This window comes from Crocuta crocuta, unplaced genomic scaffold (genome assembly GCF_008692635.1).
Source record: "Crocuta crocuta isolate KB4526 unplaced genomic scaffold, BGI_CrCroc_1.0 scaffold504, whole genome shotgun sequence".
Lineage (NCBI taxonomy): Eukaryota > Metazoa > Chordata > Mammalia > Carnivora > Hyaenidae > Crocuta > Crocuta crocuta.
The window spans coordinates 202,036-220,408 of record NW_027527818.1 but is presented as its reverse complement, the minus strand read 5'-3'; the positions used below and the strand labels follow the sequence as shown (position 1 = coordinate 220,408).

The following is an 18,373-nucleotide window of genomic DNA, read 5'->3' as shown; positions in this document are numbered from 1 at the left end:
TTATCCATTTAAAGGAAGTCAGTTATCAAGGCTCCTGGGTGGCTCAGTTGGTTGAGCTGCCAATTCTTGATTTCTGCTTGGGTCATGATCCTGGTGTCCTGGGATCAAGCCCCACGTTGGACTCCATGCTGAACATGCAGCCTGCTTTAGTTTCTTTCCCTCCCTCTGCCCTTCTCCAATGCTCACATGATCTCTCTCCCTCTAAAAGAAAAAAAAATTAAGTGAGATCTCTGTTTTCACATCTTCTTCATCATATCCTATACCACTTCATATTCCACAAACAAACAGGTAATCAAGGACTTTTTTACACATAGAACCATCTCCTAAATAAAGATCACACCATTTTCCTGCAATGCAAAATTTTCTGCAAGCAGTTCTCACTTTAAATAGAATTAGTACATCAAAACCCATAAAATACCTTGGTAAGGTAAGAATAAACCTCACCAAAGAGGTGAAAAATCTATACACTGAATACTATAGAAAGCTTATGAAAGAAATTGAAGAAGATACAAAAAATGGAAAAATATTCCATGCTCCTGGATAGGAAGAACAAATATTGTTAAAATGTCAATACTACCCAAAGCAATCTACATATTCAATGCAATCCCTATCAAAATAACACCAGCATTCTTCACAGAGCTAGAACAAACAATCCTAAAATTTGTGTGGAACCAGAAAAGACCCTGAATACCCCAAGTAATCTTGAAAAAGAAAACCATACCTGGAGACATCACAATCCTGGACTTCAAGGTGTATTACAAAGCTGTAATCATCCAAACAGTATGGTACTGGCACAAAAGCAGACACTCAGATCAATGGAACAGAATACAAAACCTAGAAATTGACCCACAAATGTATGGCCAACTCATCTTTCACAAAGCAGGAAAGATTATCCAATGGAAGACAGTCTCTTGAGCAAATGGTGCTGGGAATAATGGACAGGAACATGCAGAAAAATAAGAAAAAACTTTCTTACACCATACACAAAAATAAACTCAGAATGGATGAAAGACCTAAACACAAGACAGGAAGCCATCAAAATCCTAGAGGAGAAAGCAGGCAAAAATTTCTTTGACATTGGCCACAACAACTTCTTACTCAACACATCTCTGGAGGCAAGGGAAACAAAAGCGAAAATGAGCTATTGGGACCTCATCGAAATAAAAAGCTTCTGCACAGTGAAGGAAACAATCAGCAAAACTAAAAGCAACCAACAGAATGGGAGAAGATATTTGCAAATGACATATCAGATAAAGGGTTAGTATCCAAAATCTATAAAGACTTATCAAACTTAACTTCCAAAAAGCAAATAATCCAGTGAAGAATTGGGCAAAATGTGAATAGACATTTCTCCAAAGAAGACATCCAAATGGCTAACAGACACATGAAAAAATGCTCAACACCACTCATCATCAGGGAAATACAAGTTAAAACTACAATGAGATCCTACCTCACACCTGTAAGAATGGCCAGAATAAACAATTGGGCAACAACAGATGTTGGAGAAGATGCAGATAAAGAGGATCTCTTTTGCATTGCTGGTGGGAAAGCAAACTAGTGCAGCCATACTGGAAACAGTATGGAGATTCCTCAAAAAATTAAAAATAGAATTACCCTAAAACCCAGCAATTGCACTACTAGGTATTTATCCAAGGGATACAGGTGTGCTGTTTCAAAGGGTTATATGCACTCCAATGTTTATAGCAGCACTATTGACAATAGCCAAAGTATGGAAAGAGCCCAAATGTCCATTGACACATGAATGGACAAAGAAACCGTGGTGTATATATACAATAGAGTATTACTCGGCAACCAAAAAGAATGAAATCTTGCTATTTGCACCTACATGGATGAAAGAGAGTATTATGCTAAGTGAAATTAGCCAGTCAGAGAAAGACAAGTATCATATGACTTCACTCATATGAAGACTTTAAGATACAAAATAGATGAACGTAAGGGAAGGGAAGCAAAAGTAATATAAAAACAGGCAGGGGAGCAAAATATAAGAGGCTCTTAAATATAGAGAACAAACTGAGGGTTGCTGGAGGGGGTTGTGGGTGGCGTGATTGGCTAAATAGGTAAGGGGCATTAGGGAGGACACTTATTGGGATGAGCGCTGGGAGTTACACAGAGGGGATGAATCATGAATGAATGATGAATCTGAAATCATTATAGCACTGTATACTAACTTGGATGTAAATTTAAAAATAAATGAAAAAAATAGAATTAGTTTTTTTCTATCTTACTATATTAACATACTCTATTAAATAATGTCAGCTTTTTCATAGCACATTGGAACATCATTCAGCAGACTTCATAGAAAATAAAACTATGACCTTATCTCGGATCTGCTTGGTCTTCACTCCATAGACAACAGGGTTGAGTGCAGGGGGAATGACAACATAGAGGTTGGCAAACAGAATGTGGAAAGTGCGGGAGACATTGTGTCCAAAGCGATGGGCGAGGATGGAGAAAAAGGCAGGTGTGTAAAACATGAGGATGACGCAGACGTGGGAACCACACGTGCCAAGGGCCTTGTGGCGGGCGTCCCGGGAGGGGAGGCGGAAGACGGCACAGAGGATGAGGCTGTAAGAAACGGCAATGAGAATCACATCTGAGATGACTGTCATGATGGGGACACAAAAGCCGTACCAGATGTTGATGGAGATGTCAGCACAGGCGAGCTGGGCCACACCTATGTGCTCACAGTATGTGTGTGGTATAATGCGTGTCCTGCAGAAAGGCAGGCGTGTGAGCAAGAATACAACTGGCAGGATAATGCAGAAGCTTCGAAAGGAGATGCCCACTGCAATCTTGATGATGGTCCTGGGGGTCAGATAGTGGTGTACCTCAGGGGGGAGCAGATGGCTGCGTAGCGATCAAATGCCATGGCCATCAAGATGGCTGAGTCCAGGACAAAGCTATAGTGGTGGAAGAACATTTGTGTTCTTCTAAGACAATGTCTTCTAAGACATTCTGGGAATGTGATTTCTCGAGCCCTGAGCCAAAAGATATTGAGTGTCCTGGGAACTCCGGCTGTGGACAGGATGAGGTCAGTCATGGCCAACATGGAGAGAAAGAAAAACATGGGTTCGTGAAGGCTATGCTCTACCGCGATAAGGTAGAGAAGGATGCAGTTTCCCACAATGGCTACAATGTAGATGATGCAGAAAGGAATCCCAATCCACACGTGATATTGCTCCAGACCTGGGATCCCCACCAGCATGAAGGGTCCAGGGTTGTAATTGCTCAGGTTGAAAGTGACCATGGTCGAACACGGTGAGATAGGCACCAGGTCCTGAGGACAGAGGTTAGTAGAGAGTAGTTAGGGTCATGTGAATCGCTCTCTCTTCCAACCACTCATTATTATCAACTACTAAACATAAAGAGAGGTCGGTATAGGAAGGGCTAGATGCATGATGGGTATTAAGGAGGGCACTTGTTATCAGGAGCACTGGGTGTTGTGTGTAATTGATAAATCACTAAATTCTACTCCTAAAACCAGTATCTTACTGTATGTTAACTAACATTTAAATAAAATTTTGAAGAAAAAAATAGAGTCCATGTAGCTGAGGCTCATGAGCGCTTGTTCCTCTAAAAACAAACAAAATATCATTTTTAAGCACCCTATACATTATACAGCTGCATACTATCCTACTGCTTTGTACTTAAGAACACTACTAGTCAAGATTTCTGTCCGAATGAAAGATTGTTTCCTTGTGAATGCATATACTATTAGACAAATAGACCTCCCAGACACATATTTCCTCAGTTACAAACAGACTAATACTCACTATTTCAAACATACTCTGATCTACAAATATAACTCTCTCTCCAACCATCCCTCTGTTTCAAAAACACATGCTCACACCATGAACACATGGGCCAACATGCTACACTCACACATACCACATGTACACACCATTCCCACACATGCACACACAAAAATTGTTAGCAAAGTATTTAAAGACTGGATTTTGGTGCTGCCATTTGCTTTGGAAATCCCAGAATGTTTATTTGGGGAATTGCTCTTTTAAAAACTAGGTTCATATACCTCCTTCCTTTGCCAGCAATGTAGTGCATGGAAAGTTATTTATAATCTACACATAACCACCATACAGCAAGGGCAAGCACCCCAGGAGCAGCACTGGGAGAGGAAGATGGTGATGTTCCTACACCTCCAGCTCCTGGACTGACAAGGCCAACCTCACATTCAACCTGATGCCAAGACCCACCTTTTAGCTCATTCTTGGGCCCAACTCACAAGACTCCCGACTACCAGACTAACACTTACTTTCTCCACTCTTCTCCTTTTGGCAAAAAAGAAACACAATTCTCTCCTCTGTTCTTTCTGAGTTTCCCTTATCCACATACAAAAACACTCTCCTTGGAGCAACAGAAACTCTCCTCTATAGCATCTCCATTATATTAGGTTCTGGGCTCTGAGAACACACTCAAAGTTCAGCAGGTGGCCACAGTCCAGCCCTCATCTGCTGAGTATTCCTGCTCCCTGGCTGAATGACTTTCATCTGGTTCATATTGTTTGTTTAGCTTATTTATTTATCTTGAGAGAGACAGACACAGCACAAATAGAGGAGAGGCAGAGAGAGAGGGAGACACAGAATCTGAAGCAGGTTCCAGGCTCTGCGCTGTTGGCAAAGAGCCCAAAGCAAGTTATGAACCCTCAAAGCCATGAAATCGTGACATGAGTGAAAACCTACAGTGAGACGCTCAACGAACTGAGGCACCCAGATGCCCTAGCTTCATCTGGTTCTTATGCATGGGGTACACCTAGGACCCACTTGTCACCCACAGGAGAGATCTGATTAGGGTGTTCAGCCTCCATGTGCAAAGCTCTATCCGTGTGCTGCTCACAACCTAGAACAACACCCGGCACCATGTCTCTGAAACCAATGCTAGGAATCCCTGCTCTCCCAGCTCATGTGACATCGGCCTTTGTTCACATGTGTGAGGAGGGGTCTGCTTTAGTGTGTGTGTATCCTGCACTCAGACACAACCCATGCTCATACAGTCTTCCAAGGCACCTATAAACACACACATGGGTGCACATGGATTAAGTGAACTCTGAGGCCTGTCATCCTGGGTCGATGAATCTGGAATGTGGGGCAATCTATGAGACAGTCTGGTCTGTTCACCAAGTCAATCATCAATAGAGTGTGAGGCACATAGATGTTGAAATTACTTTTCTAGATTAAATAAATTTAAGAAAGTGAACAACGAAATCCATTCTTAATTGGATTCTGTTGAAACAAACCAGTAATGGAAGATGGGGTATAATTGCAGGAATTTAAATATGACCCAAGTAATGGATGATACAAAGTATTAATATTCATTTCATTAAATTTTGTGTGCATGGTAGTATGTTAGGTAAACACACACACACACACACACACACACACCCATACACACACAGATGCCCACAGTATCTCAATAAAATATTGCACCAAGGATATGTTGTGCAGCCAGATGGCTGGGCACTTTCATCCCAGCTCCATCATTTACTGTCAACTGGGGTGAATGTATGTGAACCCTAATCCTTAGGTCCCACATTTGTCAAAAGAGCCTAATATCTCTAATTCTCATTTATTATAAAGACAAAAAATGCCCCAAGCCACTCTTTAGTGCAGTACTAGGCACATAGTAAGCACGTACTCCTGTATTTCTTTTAATAGACCATATCTTATATCATCTGTATCATCCTTCTGACTCTGACCACACAGTGAAGAGACAACATAGACAGACAGATGTTTATAAACTAACCAGAGCAGCTCAGGTACACACACACACACACACACACACACACCTGCACACTTATCCCACTTTATAGGTCAGGGCAGTGAGTCCTTGTCACATCTCTGACCCAGATTTGCTGAACACCAGTTACTTGGCCAAGCTTAACTCAGGTGTATAATTGTGTATCCATTCAAATCTTTTGTGGTCCATTTCATGGAGTGCATGCACAAGTCTTGTGATGATGACCTGGATTTCTAAGTGGAAGTCACTCCAGAAAGGAAGCAATGGTCTCAGTGCATGGCTCCTGGAAACAGAGCCCTGAGCATTCACCCATCCCCTCTTTCTGTCCAGCCCTGGTCCAGGTCACACCCCCTACAAACAGCCAACACTCACCTACTTGTGGGGTTGGGTCAGATGAGAAGAAGAAAGGTCATACTGACAGAAAGCCAGAAACTGCAGGAAGGGCAGAAACACCAAACAAAGAAACAAATGGAGGGGAAAGCCTGGGACTGGTGGACAGGTAGATTCCCTGCTCATTTATTATTTCTGGTTGATGTTCCATGGGGGGAAGAGGTAAAAAGTTAGAGCCTGAGGGACCTGTGTGTCTCAGGGGAGAATGGAAAGGAGTTCATGTTAACCCTGTCCATGCCTGGCAGTTCCTACTGCCTACAGTTGTTTATTTTTGTGTTTTGCATCATGTGAGGACCCATATGCCTGTGGGGCATGGCTGTGCACGTGTCCACCTGCCACCTCTTGTCAGGTTCCAGCTCATGCCCTTGCTTCTCTGGCAAAGGGTTTGGCAAACACACTTAGTGTGTGTAAGAAGGTGGTAACATAGTACCTATGTCTTGAGATTATAGAAGGGTTGACAAACTAGATAGAACAGTACTTGTGAAAATGTTCTAACACAGCGCAGACTCACTGATCACATGGCCCACATCAAGATGTTCTACTGCCCTCAAAGTGGGGCCCCAGCATCTGTCTTCACAAGCTCTACAGTGGATCTTTGTGCCTTACTTTCCCCTGGGGACCCAGTGCATATGTCCATGTGAGCATTAAAACCAGACAACTGGAAAATGGATTGTCACTGCCTCTACCGGGGCAGGAGGGGAGCAGAGCCTGGACGCTATTTCTTTTGATGACCAAAGTCAGTGTGTTCCCCTTGTCAATCAAGTAGCTGCCACTTTGCAATATCTTTGGCTAAACATCTCATTTTTACACGAAATCCATCACTTCCTGAACTGCATCCACTCCCCACCCTGGTCCTGCCCTCAGTGCTCCCAGGGTCAGCAAATGTCACTTCTTTCTCATGAGGATTGGGGATTTCTTACAAAAATGTGTTGCTGATGCCTCTTAAAATCCCCTCAAGCCATTCTCTTCTCTGTCCCATTGTCCAGCTACCTTCAGTTCTTACCTACATCACTTTCATTGCTTCCAAAAGAATCAGCTTATTTCCTTGTGTCTCCCTCCTGCCCTTCCCCTCTGCGCACTGCTCCTCCTACCGTGTGTATCTGATCACATCTTCCCTTCACTTAAATCCCATTCTGTTCTCACCTCCGAGTCCTGGCACCTGCTACTTCCTGTAGTTCTGTCAGTCTTCATCCTTATTTTCATCTTATCTTTACATTCTCCTTAATGGGACTCAACCCCAATTGAAACAGGGGTGTTTATTGGGAACAGCCAATATGAACAGTCAAGTACAATCCTGTGGCAACACTGTCAGATATGCCCTCTGACACTCTTGGTGGCTTGGAGGCCCAGGTCTGTTTAGACCTGACAGATGCTTATCCCTCAGATCAGCAGCCAGGTCACTGTCCCTGGGACCTTACAGCCAGAGCCTCTGTCTCTATGCCTGCACAGATATTGCTCAATAACCATGAGTAGGGGACCTCCAAATTCCCAGATGTTTGCCTTGGTCTCATCCACAGGCATATTTCCTTCTGATTGGTCACACAGTACCAAACTTTCATTTCCCAAGGCCATCTTTTTAAACCCTGTATTGCAAGACTGTTGTAAATAACACTCAAATGTACAATAGTGTTTTGTTTGATGTACTAGAAGTGGAGGTTCCTTGGCCAATATTTTACAAAAGAGGCATGTTCAAGTCATGGAAATTTACAGCTCTTACCTTTGGTGTACTCAGTCCCCTTAGGGAGTCTTCTATCTTCCTGTGTTGCTTATGTGGAGCAGAGCTGGTTCTGGGAAACTTGAATGCATTTCATTTGAACACATGGTCCAATCAGAAGGTTATACAAACTTGCAGCATAATGTTGTCATAGTTTGGGCTAATAAAAACAGTTTCCTGGTCTCAGTGAATGATTTCCACTGGACTGAGTAGCAGTGTGCTCTGGTGCCACTTCCCACTTTATTTATAATTTACATCTTAAAAAATTGAGTTACAACCCTCAGACTTCGCACTTATTTATTTATTTATTTATTTTGCTTAGGAATGGGTTTTATTTTTANATTCTTCCTATCCATGAGCATGGAATGTTTTTCCATTTCTTTGTGTCTTCTTCAATTTCCTTCATAAGTTTTCTATAGTTTTCATCATACAGATCTCTTGTATCCTTGGTTAGGTTTATTCCGAGGTATTTTATGGTTTTTTGTGCAATTGGGCCTTCACACTTATTTAAATATCAGCAACAAACTCTTATTTTACACATAAATGTTATGGTTCTATTCGCATTATTGACGAGTAGCACCTTAGTAGACAAGCACCTCAGTAGACTCATAGGATGCCTCATAGGAGTCCTGACCAACTATTTCAAAATGGTAGTTTCTTCAATTCAATCACCACCATGTCTATAACAATTTGTGTAATTTAAAATCATGTTACTTTTTAAAAAATGAGTTACATGTGAAATGAGTTAGGAGGAAATTTTGCCTGTTTGAATATTTTATACACATTAATTTTGGCCCCTATCAATTACTTGAACTTCCATTCCACTATTGTGCACAACACGGTATTAGATTTAGTTCCCCAGAGTGCCCTAAACTTTGCAGAAAAGTATTTTATTGGTTTGCATCTAACTGGAGTTGCAGGTGCCTTTCATTCAACCACTTGAGGGCTGGTTTTTCCCTGGCAAAAAGAGACTTCCCACCTGTTCTGTTGAAGGTGAAAGTACCTTGGGCAACAGAGTGGCTGCTGAATCCAGCTACCCCCACCAGTGACCCACCAAGAAATAGTCTTAGGGATATTGTTTTAAACAAATTTGAACTTTGTGCTGCCTTGCCTAAAATTCCTATGGCTTCCCCTTGTTTTTAGAATATTAAACTCCTTAGGATAATCTAGAGTTGGGGGTTTTGCTAACCCCCAACTTCTTAATCAGGTTCCAGTTCCTTTGATGTCTAGTCTTTCTTTAGCTCTATGTCTTTACACATACTAATTCCTTGGCCTTAAATCTTTCTTTCTTTCTTTTTTATACAAGCATAGTCGACTTTATTCTTTCATAAATGTTTGCTTTTCTTTTTCCAGATTTACTGAAACATAATTGGCATATAAAATTATATATATTTAAAGTGTACAGGTTAGAAAAGTTGTAGCCACTGACCCAGCCCATTGCTTTCTCACAACTTGGGTAATAAATACTTTGGCTTCCGGGTGCTCTGCCCTGCCCCACCCCAGCCATGCTGTGGATGGTCTAAGAGCTCAGATCTCCTGCCACCACCTCTCCCTGGCCCCAGACAGCATGCAGCAGAGGACAGGGGTGGCAGCAGGTGAGAAGAAAGATGACAAGACAGCTGCCAGCCTGGGTGGTGGGTTGGCTGTAGATGGGGTATACGAAACTAGGATGTGCTGGCAACATAGAACTACCATTTATTTTTTATTATTATTATTTTTAATGTTTTATTTATTTCTAGGAGAGAGAGAGAGACAGCGTGAGCAGGGGAGGGTCAGAGAGAGAGGGAGTCACAGACTGAAACAGGCTCCAGGCTCCGAGCTGGCAGTCAGCACAGGGCCCGACGCGGGGCTCGAACCCACGAACCGCGAGATCATGACCTAAGCGAAAGTCAGACGCTTAACCGACTAAGCCACCCAGGCGCCCCTAGAACTACCATTTATAATTCTTTCCTGTATTGCTATTAAGAAGTCAGCAAAAGTGGGTGATCAAGTGCAAAGGAGTGTGACAAAAGATGTTGATGATCTAGACTTTCTTACTGATGATAAAGCAATAGAAAAACCTATGTATGCAAAAAAGTGGCCAATTTGCCACGGTATATTAGTATCGTTGGGATTGGGACTTGATGGAAAGGTTTATGGAACAAGGGATCTTTAAATATTTAAGGACAGAACCGAAAGACCATTATTTTCTTTTGACTGTACCTCCACTGAATACTCCAGAAAACAGGGAATATACTGCTGGAATAATGTTTGAGTCCTTCAGTGTTCCAGACTTGTACATTGCTGTGCAGGCTATTCTTGCCTTAGCTGGATCTTGGACTTCAAGACAAGTAGATGAATGGACATTGACCAGCACAGTAATAGACAGTGGAGATGGTGTCACTCCTATGATTCTTGTGGCTGAAGGGTATGTAATTGGCAGCTGTATTAAACACATTCCAATCACAGGATGAGATATAACATATTTTATTCAGCAGTTGCTGAAAGACTGAGAAGTAGAAATCCCTCCAGAGCAATCCTCGGAAACTTCTAAGGGAGTAAAGAAGTGCTATAGTTATGTCTTCCCAGATTTAGTAAAAGAATTTGACAAGTATGCCACAAATGGATCAAAATGGATTAAATAATACACTAGGGGGAAAATGCTACTTCAAAGAAAGAATTTTCTACTGATGTAGCATATCAGAGATTCCTGGGACCTGAAATCTTTTTTTCATCCAGAATTATGCAACCTATCTTAGAAGCAACTCAGAATTGCCCCGTTGATGTCAGACATCTTCTCTATAAGAATATTGTCCTCTCTGGAGGTTTAGCCATGTTCAGGGACTTTGGACATTATTTGCAAAGAGATTTAAAAAGAAGCCATAGATTCTAGGCTGAAATTAAGAGAGGAATAGAGTGGTGGCAGATTGAAGCTAAAACCCATTGATGTACAGGTCATTACAGGCCACATGTGGTGATAGACAACTTTGTTTGGAGGATCAATGCTGGCTTCCACACCTGGGTTCAACCAAGTGCACCAAACCAAAAAGGCTTATGAAGAAATTGAACATAGCATTTGTCATCACAATCCAGTCTTTGGAGGTATGTTATAAAATTGACTTCATAATTATTAGGGTTAGGGAGGTGGGGTTAGAAATAATCTTTCTGATTACCTATTTTGTCTGGATGGCTGGTTTTGAGATTTTAAACCTGACTTGAAGTGAGGAGACCAAACATACGTACACAGGAATATTTCAATAAGGATACCACCATGAGAATGCAGAGGAGAGCCAAAATGATAGTGTTTTTTCTTTAGACTGAATATTTGAGGCTTATGTGTAACTAAAAGAAGTGGGCTTTAGTTGCCTCTGTGGCCTTCTGGTTGGTATATTATTGAATTACCCAAGATTTGATGGGATTTATAGGCATGCAGATAGTTCTATAATGTTTGAATTGTACACTTCTAATTTTTTTTTTTTAATTTCTAGGAGAGAGAGAGAGAGAGAGACAGCGTGAGCAGGGGAGGGTCAGAGAGAGAGGGAGTCACAGACTGAAACAGGCTCCAGGCTCTGAGCTGGCAGTCAGCACAGAGCCCGACGCGGGGCTCGAACCCACGAACCGCGAGATCATGACCTAAGTGAAAGTCGGATGCTTAACCAACTAAGCCACCCAGGAGCCCCTGAATTGTACACTTCTAAGTGTGCAATGCAAGAGCCTGTTTAAATTTCACACTTTTCATAGTTTGAGGGGAAAAAGTCAAAGAAAACTAGTATTTGAGGGAAAAAAAGTGACCAAGTAAAATATAGAATTTTTAAAAACCCTCATGAGACTTGGCATACATACACACTCATGGGATTCCAATTATTATAAACGGCTACCACGCCCCTCTGCCTCCTCATGGTTTTCTCTGCCTCCTCATGGTTTTCTCTGCCTCTTCATGGTTTTCTCTGCAAATGCTTTTGGACCTAAGAAGCTAGTATTTTGGATTAACTGATGCCTGCAAGTGCTCTCTCATTACTCAAATCCTGTTTCTTTCTTTAAATTTTTTTAAATGTTTTATTTATTTCTAGGAGAGAGAGAGAGAGAGAGAGAGAGAGACAGCGTGAGCAGGGGAGGGTCAGAGAGAGAGGGAGTCACAGACTGAAACAGGCTCCAGGCTCTGAGCTGGCAGTTTGCACAGAGCCCGACGCGGGGCTCGAACCCACGAACCGCGAGGTCATGACCTAAGCGAAAGTCGGACGCTTAACGGACTAAGCCACCCAGGCGCCCCATCCTGTTTCTTTTTTTAAAGGAAAAGTAAAGACAAGACTGTTAGACCAGTCCTGCAGTTCTATAGTGTCATTTCTTATCAAAAAATAAATAATTTGGAGTGTCTGGGTAGCTCAGTGAGTTAAACAACAGACTCTTGATTTTGGCTCAGGTCATGGTCTCATGGTTGTCAGGCTCTGCACAGAGTGTGAAGCCTACTTCAGTTTCTCTCTCTCCCTCTCCTTCATTCCCTCCCCCACTCGTGCTCTTTGCTTTCTTTCTCTCATTCATTTTTTAGGATGTGAATATATATATGTAAATTATCTGATGATCCAAACTGGTCTGTTTTTAAAACATTTCTTTTAACATTCATTTATTTTTGAGAGACAGAGAGAGATACAGCATGTGCAGGGAAGGGTCAGAGACAAAGAGGGAGACACAGAAGCAGGCTCCAGTCTCTGAGCTGTCAGCACAGAGCCCTGCACAGGGTTTGAACCCATGAACAAGATCATGACCTGAGCCTAGTCCAACGCTTAACTGACAGATCCACCCAGGCACCCCTAAAATTGGTCTATTAAAAACCTAATGCCATTCTAATAAATACACAGATTTCTTGGAAAAAAGCATATAATGATATATTTGACATAGATATACATTTTAGAATATTAATTGATTAACATCCATTACATCACACAGCTAGTCTTTATGTGTGTGTATGTGTGTGTGGTGAGAATACTTAAGATCTACTCTCCTAGCAAATTTCAAGTACACAATACAGTATTATAAACTATAGTCATTGTGCTGAACATTATATCTTCAGAACTCATCTTATAAGTGAAGGTTTGGACACTTTGACTAAACTCTCCCCCCTGTACCCCCCACCCCCACACCTAGCCTCTAGCAACAATCATTCTACTCTGTTTCAGAGTTTGCCTTTTGTTTTGTTTTGTTTTGCCTCTACTATCTTTTCTACTTATACTTCACAGAATTTTTATTGATAGTATTCAAAATACATCAGATAATTTGGTAAAAAACATACGACTATTGTCACACTAAAAAAGGATATACATTTGAATTATGTCCAAAAACATATCTTTCTTACTAAAAAAATTACATGTAAGTTACGAGTTACTGTAGAATGGTGAATCTAATCCCACATGAACAGACTGGGAAAACAGTGGAAGTAGAGAGATTGCATAGGACTCTGGTGTTTCCATTCAGAGGAAGGATGACTTGTGTTGAGACCACTGAGGGGAGGGAGAGGATGCTCACACTCACTGGTGACTCCAAGAATTTGTTTAAAAAGAAGCAGTGGGCATTGAGGACATCTTAGATCTGGGAGAAATGCAGACATCAATTATTGTTGACACCTGACAAACACCAAAAATAGTTATTCTTTGACTGATTTAGTGACTGAGTGACTCCCTCTGACCAAACAGACATATAATAATAGGTTTGGAGAAAGAATGAATCATATTAAGCACTGGACAGCATCTTTTTTGAGATTTGAGAAGTAAGAAGAGATTTGGGCTGGATCTTCCAATTGTCCAGGTTTCAATCCCCCATCTCAATCGGTACATATTTTTCCTTCTCATTGGCCAAAGGAAGTTAGCACCATCTTTATATTTATTCATGGAGGACTCTGACCATCACATCTCACGTGGCTTTCTCAAGATTGACTGAAAAATAAGGTTTAGGTTCCTCATTGCTTTCTTCTTTGTCCACAATAAATGCCTGCAGTCTTCATTTAAACTGCATGATTATATTCCATTCATTTGCTTGATTAACATTCCTTATGGACCCATCACCTATCATGACATGCTGTCTAGAAATGGATAACCAAGTTAAAAGTCCAAAATCTTGGAGTCATCATGACAGAAATTCTGTGATCTTCAGTGATATATAAACTACTATAATATATAAATCTGATATATCTATAAAATTCTAATCCCTTAGAAATATATTTCTCATGAAAAAGAGATGCTGTTCCTTTTATTATTTTCATTGACAATTTTTAATTGCCTAAGAATAATCATCAGGAATTGCCAAATTTTTGTTTCTAGAAATAAACATATATGTATATACTATTTCCTAGACTCACATTTACTTTTTGTCAACTGAAATAACTGAGTAGATTCTGACTGAAACAACAATGAAAGTAAAACCACAGTTCTGATTAATAAGGAATTTCTTCATCTGTCCCTTCTCTGGACCACGGGCTACAGTTTCAGCCTTTAAGTTAATATACACTAAGAACTTGCCCCTGCCCAACCAGACTTCAGGTGGGCATCACTGGGACCTCTGGGGAAAGAGCAGACGGATGACTTTGTCCCGGATCTGCTTGGTCTTCACTCCATAGACAATAGGATTGAGTGCAGGTGGGACAACTACATAGAGGTTAGCAAAGACNAAAAAAAAAAAAAAGATGAGATGGGAACTGAAATAAAGAGTACTAAAAACACAGGGGTCCTGAACTTGGAAAAAGCTATGGCTTGAAAGCAGGCTAAGAGTGTAAGATTAGAAGTGATCAGAATGAGAAAGAACTTCCTTTGCCAATGGAGCCAAGAAAAGGGGGTTGAATACAAGACTGTTTCCACATAAAATAGAGAATGTGGTGGTGCTGTCCTCTAATCCCTACTCCTGGTCCCGAGCCCACACCTCCCACATTTTAGAGGGTGAGAAGGTGGCGGTGATACCTCACCCTCAGTTCTCAAACTTAACAACAACGATGGCCTCTGCCACAATTTCTCCTTTGCACCCCAAAGCTGTTCTTTGAACAACTTATTTCCATTGGGACAAAGAGGCTTCTCAGACCATCCCATGGGGGTTGGCATTTTAGCAGGCCCTTCAGTGCTTGGCTCACTATGGGCTAAATCCAGGTAGGGCATAGGGAAGAGACCTTTTCAGGAGGCCCCAGACCCTGTCTAGGGTGTGCCTGATCTTGGCTGATGAACTCTGATGTCAAGGGATCAGGAGCTCTCAGCTCTCTGCTGGGGAGGTGGGACTACCGATGAGAAGGGCATCCAGCCTCCAGTACCCAGTGCTGCTCCAGTCCCTGCTGCTCCAGCTGGTCCATTCAGGAGCCGGTGCACTGGTGACCTGGGAGACTCCACAGGTGCTGCCGGGGCAAGCTGGGGGAGAGCAGAGATGGGTGGGAAGGATTTATGGGTCTCTTCTCAGGGCCCTCAGGGGGGTTGGACCCTATGTCCCTCGTGAGGGATTGAGAGCCTGCTGGTCCCAGCTGTGCACCGCTAATGAAGAATTAGCAGCTGTCTGCAGTCCTGCCTGCTGACTTTCCTGGCCCCAGGGTTCCATGCCTGACGTGCTCAGGGAGGAATAGACCGAGCAGGGAGGTCTCTGCAGAACCACTGGACAAGGCACAGCAAACTCGGATGGAGACGTGTCCCACCACACACAATAACACACCCAAGTGCCACCTAGACATGGGCAGTCATCATCACTTGGCATCTTTTCTGCCCCCCACACCCAAGCCTAGAAACAGACAAGCAGTGTGGTGTGAAGAGCCTGGGCTGTTACAACACTTTTGACAAACCCAACTAACTCTGAACTTTTATACAACTATGAGGGATACAATATCAACAATAAACAAAGTTTAGGTTTTATGTTTGGTGTAGAAGTATGTTCTGATTGAATAGTGATAGGAACAGATAAACACTGCAGTCACTAACAAGATTATGGAGCTTACATCAGAGCATAAATCAAAACACTTGATATAAGACATAAATCAGCTAAACTGAAAAAGGTGGTAAGTGCTATAGCAAGAATTGGGAATTGCATGAAAGTTGACGTGCTAACTTCAAGATGATTCTGTTCATCGTGTGATTTCCTGGAACCTGATTTTAAAAAAACCGAGGAATTGCTTGATAAAGAGTAATGGTTATTTGGGGTAGAAGTTCTACTGATTTGTTTGAACTATGGAATGAACTTTTATGGTTTCTGCAAAATAAGAAACATTTTTGGCCCCACCTCGTAAGGATATGAATGGAGTAGCTAGATTTTCTTATTTGATGATCTTTCGTATTTTTAATATGCTTAATAGTTTCATGCCACATGTTTTTCACTAGCAGATGAGTTTTAAAGGTGAATATAGAAGTTAGAAGTTTGGAGCATCAGAGTTTCTACAGAACGCTCTGACATATTTCATAAAATAACTATCACCTTCAATACCATGAGTGAAGGGCTGCATATTATGCATCTGAAAAAATTCATCCCTTAACAGCATACAAATTAAATAGAATATGTTGAATTTTATTCTCCATTAAGTAATATCCACATCAAGGAAATTCAAGAATCCTGACTCCATTTCTTTCATTGAAGGATCATTTGAATTTCAGGTAAATATCTAGGATAAATAGGGGACATGACTACTAAAGAAGCACGGAAGGTAAATAATGAAAATATAACATTGCTTGCCTAATTCCAAGTGAAAGAAATAAATGTCCTTAAAATAATGAAATGATGTCCTTAGATATTGGCCCTTAATTTCATGTCTTCTATCATTGTTAACAGACCTCTCATGTCTTCTATCACTATGAATAAACCTTTTGCAGACATATTTCCCTAGTACTAATGGTAGAAAAGCAAAACCTAAGCAAACAATACACACACACAAAATGGCTTAATCATAAATTGGTGACTACAAGTACCATTGACATCAAGCCAAACTGTGTTAGATAAATTATCAAGAAAGATACAAGCTCATCAGATACGTTAAAATTTTTAAATACAATATGCACAGCATGGTATCGTTTCAAAAGGTTTATATAGGCTTTTAATACAAGCTTTTCATTATTCCACTCATACCTTTTTTTTAAGCATAATTGCAGAATGTCAAAATTTCATGATGTAATATAAATTCTCTACAGTAAACACTCATATTCACACTTTTAAGAAACAGAGTGTACATTTCTGCAAGGTTTTCATTTATTTCCTCTATTCCAGCAATACTTATTGTAGTATATTTTATAACCTTGAATAAGGTGCGTTCTACAGTTATTTAGGGTTTTTATATTTCTAGGAATTTATTTTGTTCCTCAAAAGAGTTAATCTATAGTTGTTGGAAATTTTTTAAACAGTGGTCCTTTCTCATTGATAGTTTGGGAAGAGCTTTTCTAGAGTCCTCTCTCTATATGCCCACATACAAGTAAGTCCACCTTGGTGATTCAATGGTTTTCTTCAGCAAAGAATGAGCCAAGGTGGTTGGTGGATCTTGGCTCACTTTTGAATGTGCCCTCCCAAGTTTACACTTGAAACTAAAATAGTAGAAAGTCAACCTGAATATATACTCATATCATATTCATGAATTTGACACTACTAGAAATAACACTTATATTTGTATATCAGCTTGTTTGATTCCTATGCCTATCCTCAGTTATTTTCCAAGAGGACCTAAAGAATGTGTGATAAATTATTAACTCCCAAATGCCAAAAAGAGCATCAAGCTATGAGATAGTTTGTGAACCCCATCTACTGATATTCCAACCAGCTTCTTACAGCCATGGAAGACTAAGTCATGAGTCCCCCTATTCTTACTGCTCAACCCCTACAACCCCTGTGAGCAATGTCATCATCACTATGAATGATTCTTCCATCAAACTAGACTTGTATATTTTTTTTTTTTGAGAGAGTTTGAGACTCTTCCTCCAACAATTTATTTCTGCGTTCTCCATGAGTAGAAGACAATACAATATTTCCCAGGCTTCCTCCTCCAGAGACCAATGCCAACCATTGCTTCATGTGATTAGCTTTCCCAGATGTTGATGAAACTCCCATTTTCATCAGATTTACCTACCCTATATATGGGAACCACATGCACTCTCACCAAGTACATTTTATGGGGAAATGAACATCAGAAATTTATTTTAAAATGTACCTCTTTTCTGAAAAGAATCATCTTCCAAGTGTTGATTTTGTCACACTTCCTGGAAATTTTCTTNCATGAGCATGGAATGTTTTTCCATTTCTTTGTGTCTTCTTCAATTTCCTTCATAAGTTTTCTATAGACTTGTATATTTTTTAAACACATGGTTTCCTATCTAGGCTCAGGAGATTCCCCTCTGGCTGGTAGGTCCTGTTCCCCCTATTCTTGGGGCTCAATATCTTTGTGTTCTTCTAGACCATCACAGAAATGGACATTGCCAGGAAGCTTTCCATAACTACAGGAATGACTGAATATGCTTTTGTTGTGCTTCACTAACACTCTATACCACTCATTGCAACACATAAGATTAACTGAACAAAGTATCT

The 18,373-nt window shown here is 40.9% G+C and overlaps 1 protein-coding gene and 1 pseudogene across 1 annotated transcript; one reads left to right on the top strand and one right to left on the bottom strand.

Moving 5' to 3' along the window:
• Window positions 1-2,300: 2,300 nt before the first annotated feature.
• Window positions 2,301-3,268, bottom strand: LOC144241213 (olfactory receptor 52H1-like). Its single transcript, XM_077775716.1, is given in 2 exon segments — window positions 2,301-2,839; window positions 2,842-3,268. Coding segments are annotated over 2 exon segments (966 nt in total).
• Window positions 3,269-9,987: 6,719 nt separating this feature from the next.
• Window positions 9,988-18,323, top strand: LOC144241145 (actin-related protein 3 pseudogene; annotated as a pseudogene).
• The last annotated feature ends 50 nt before the right edge of the window (window positions 18,324-18,373 follow it).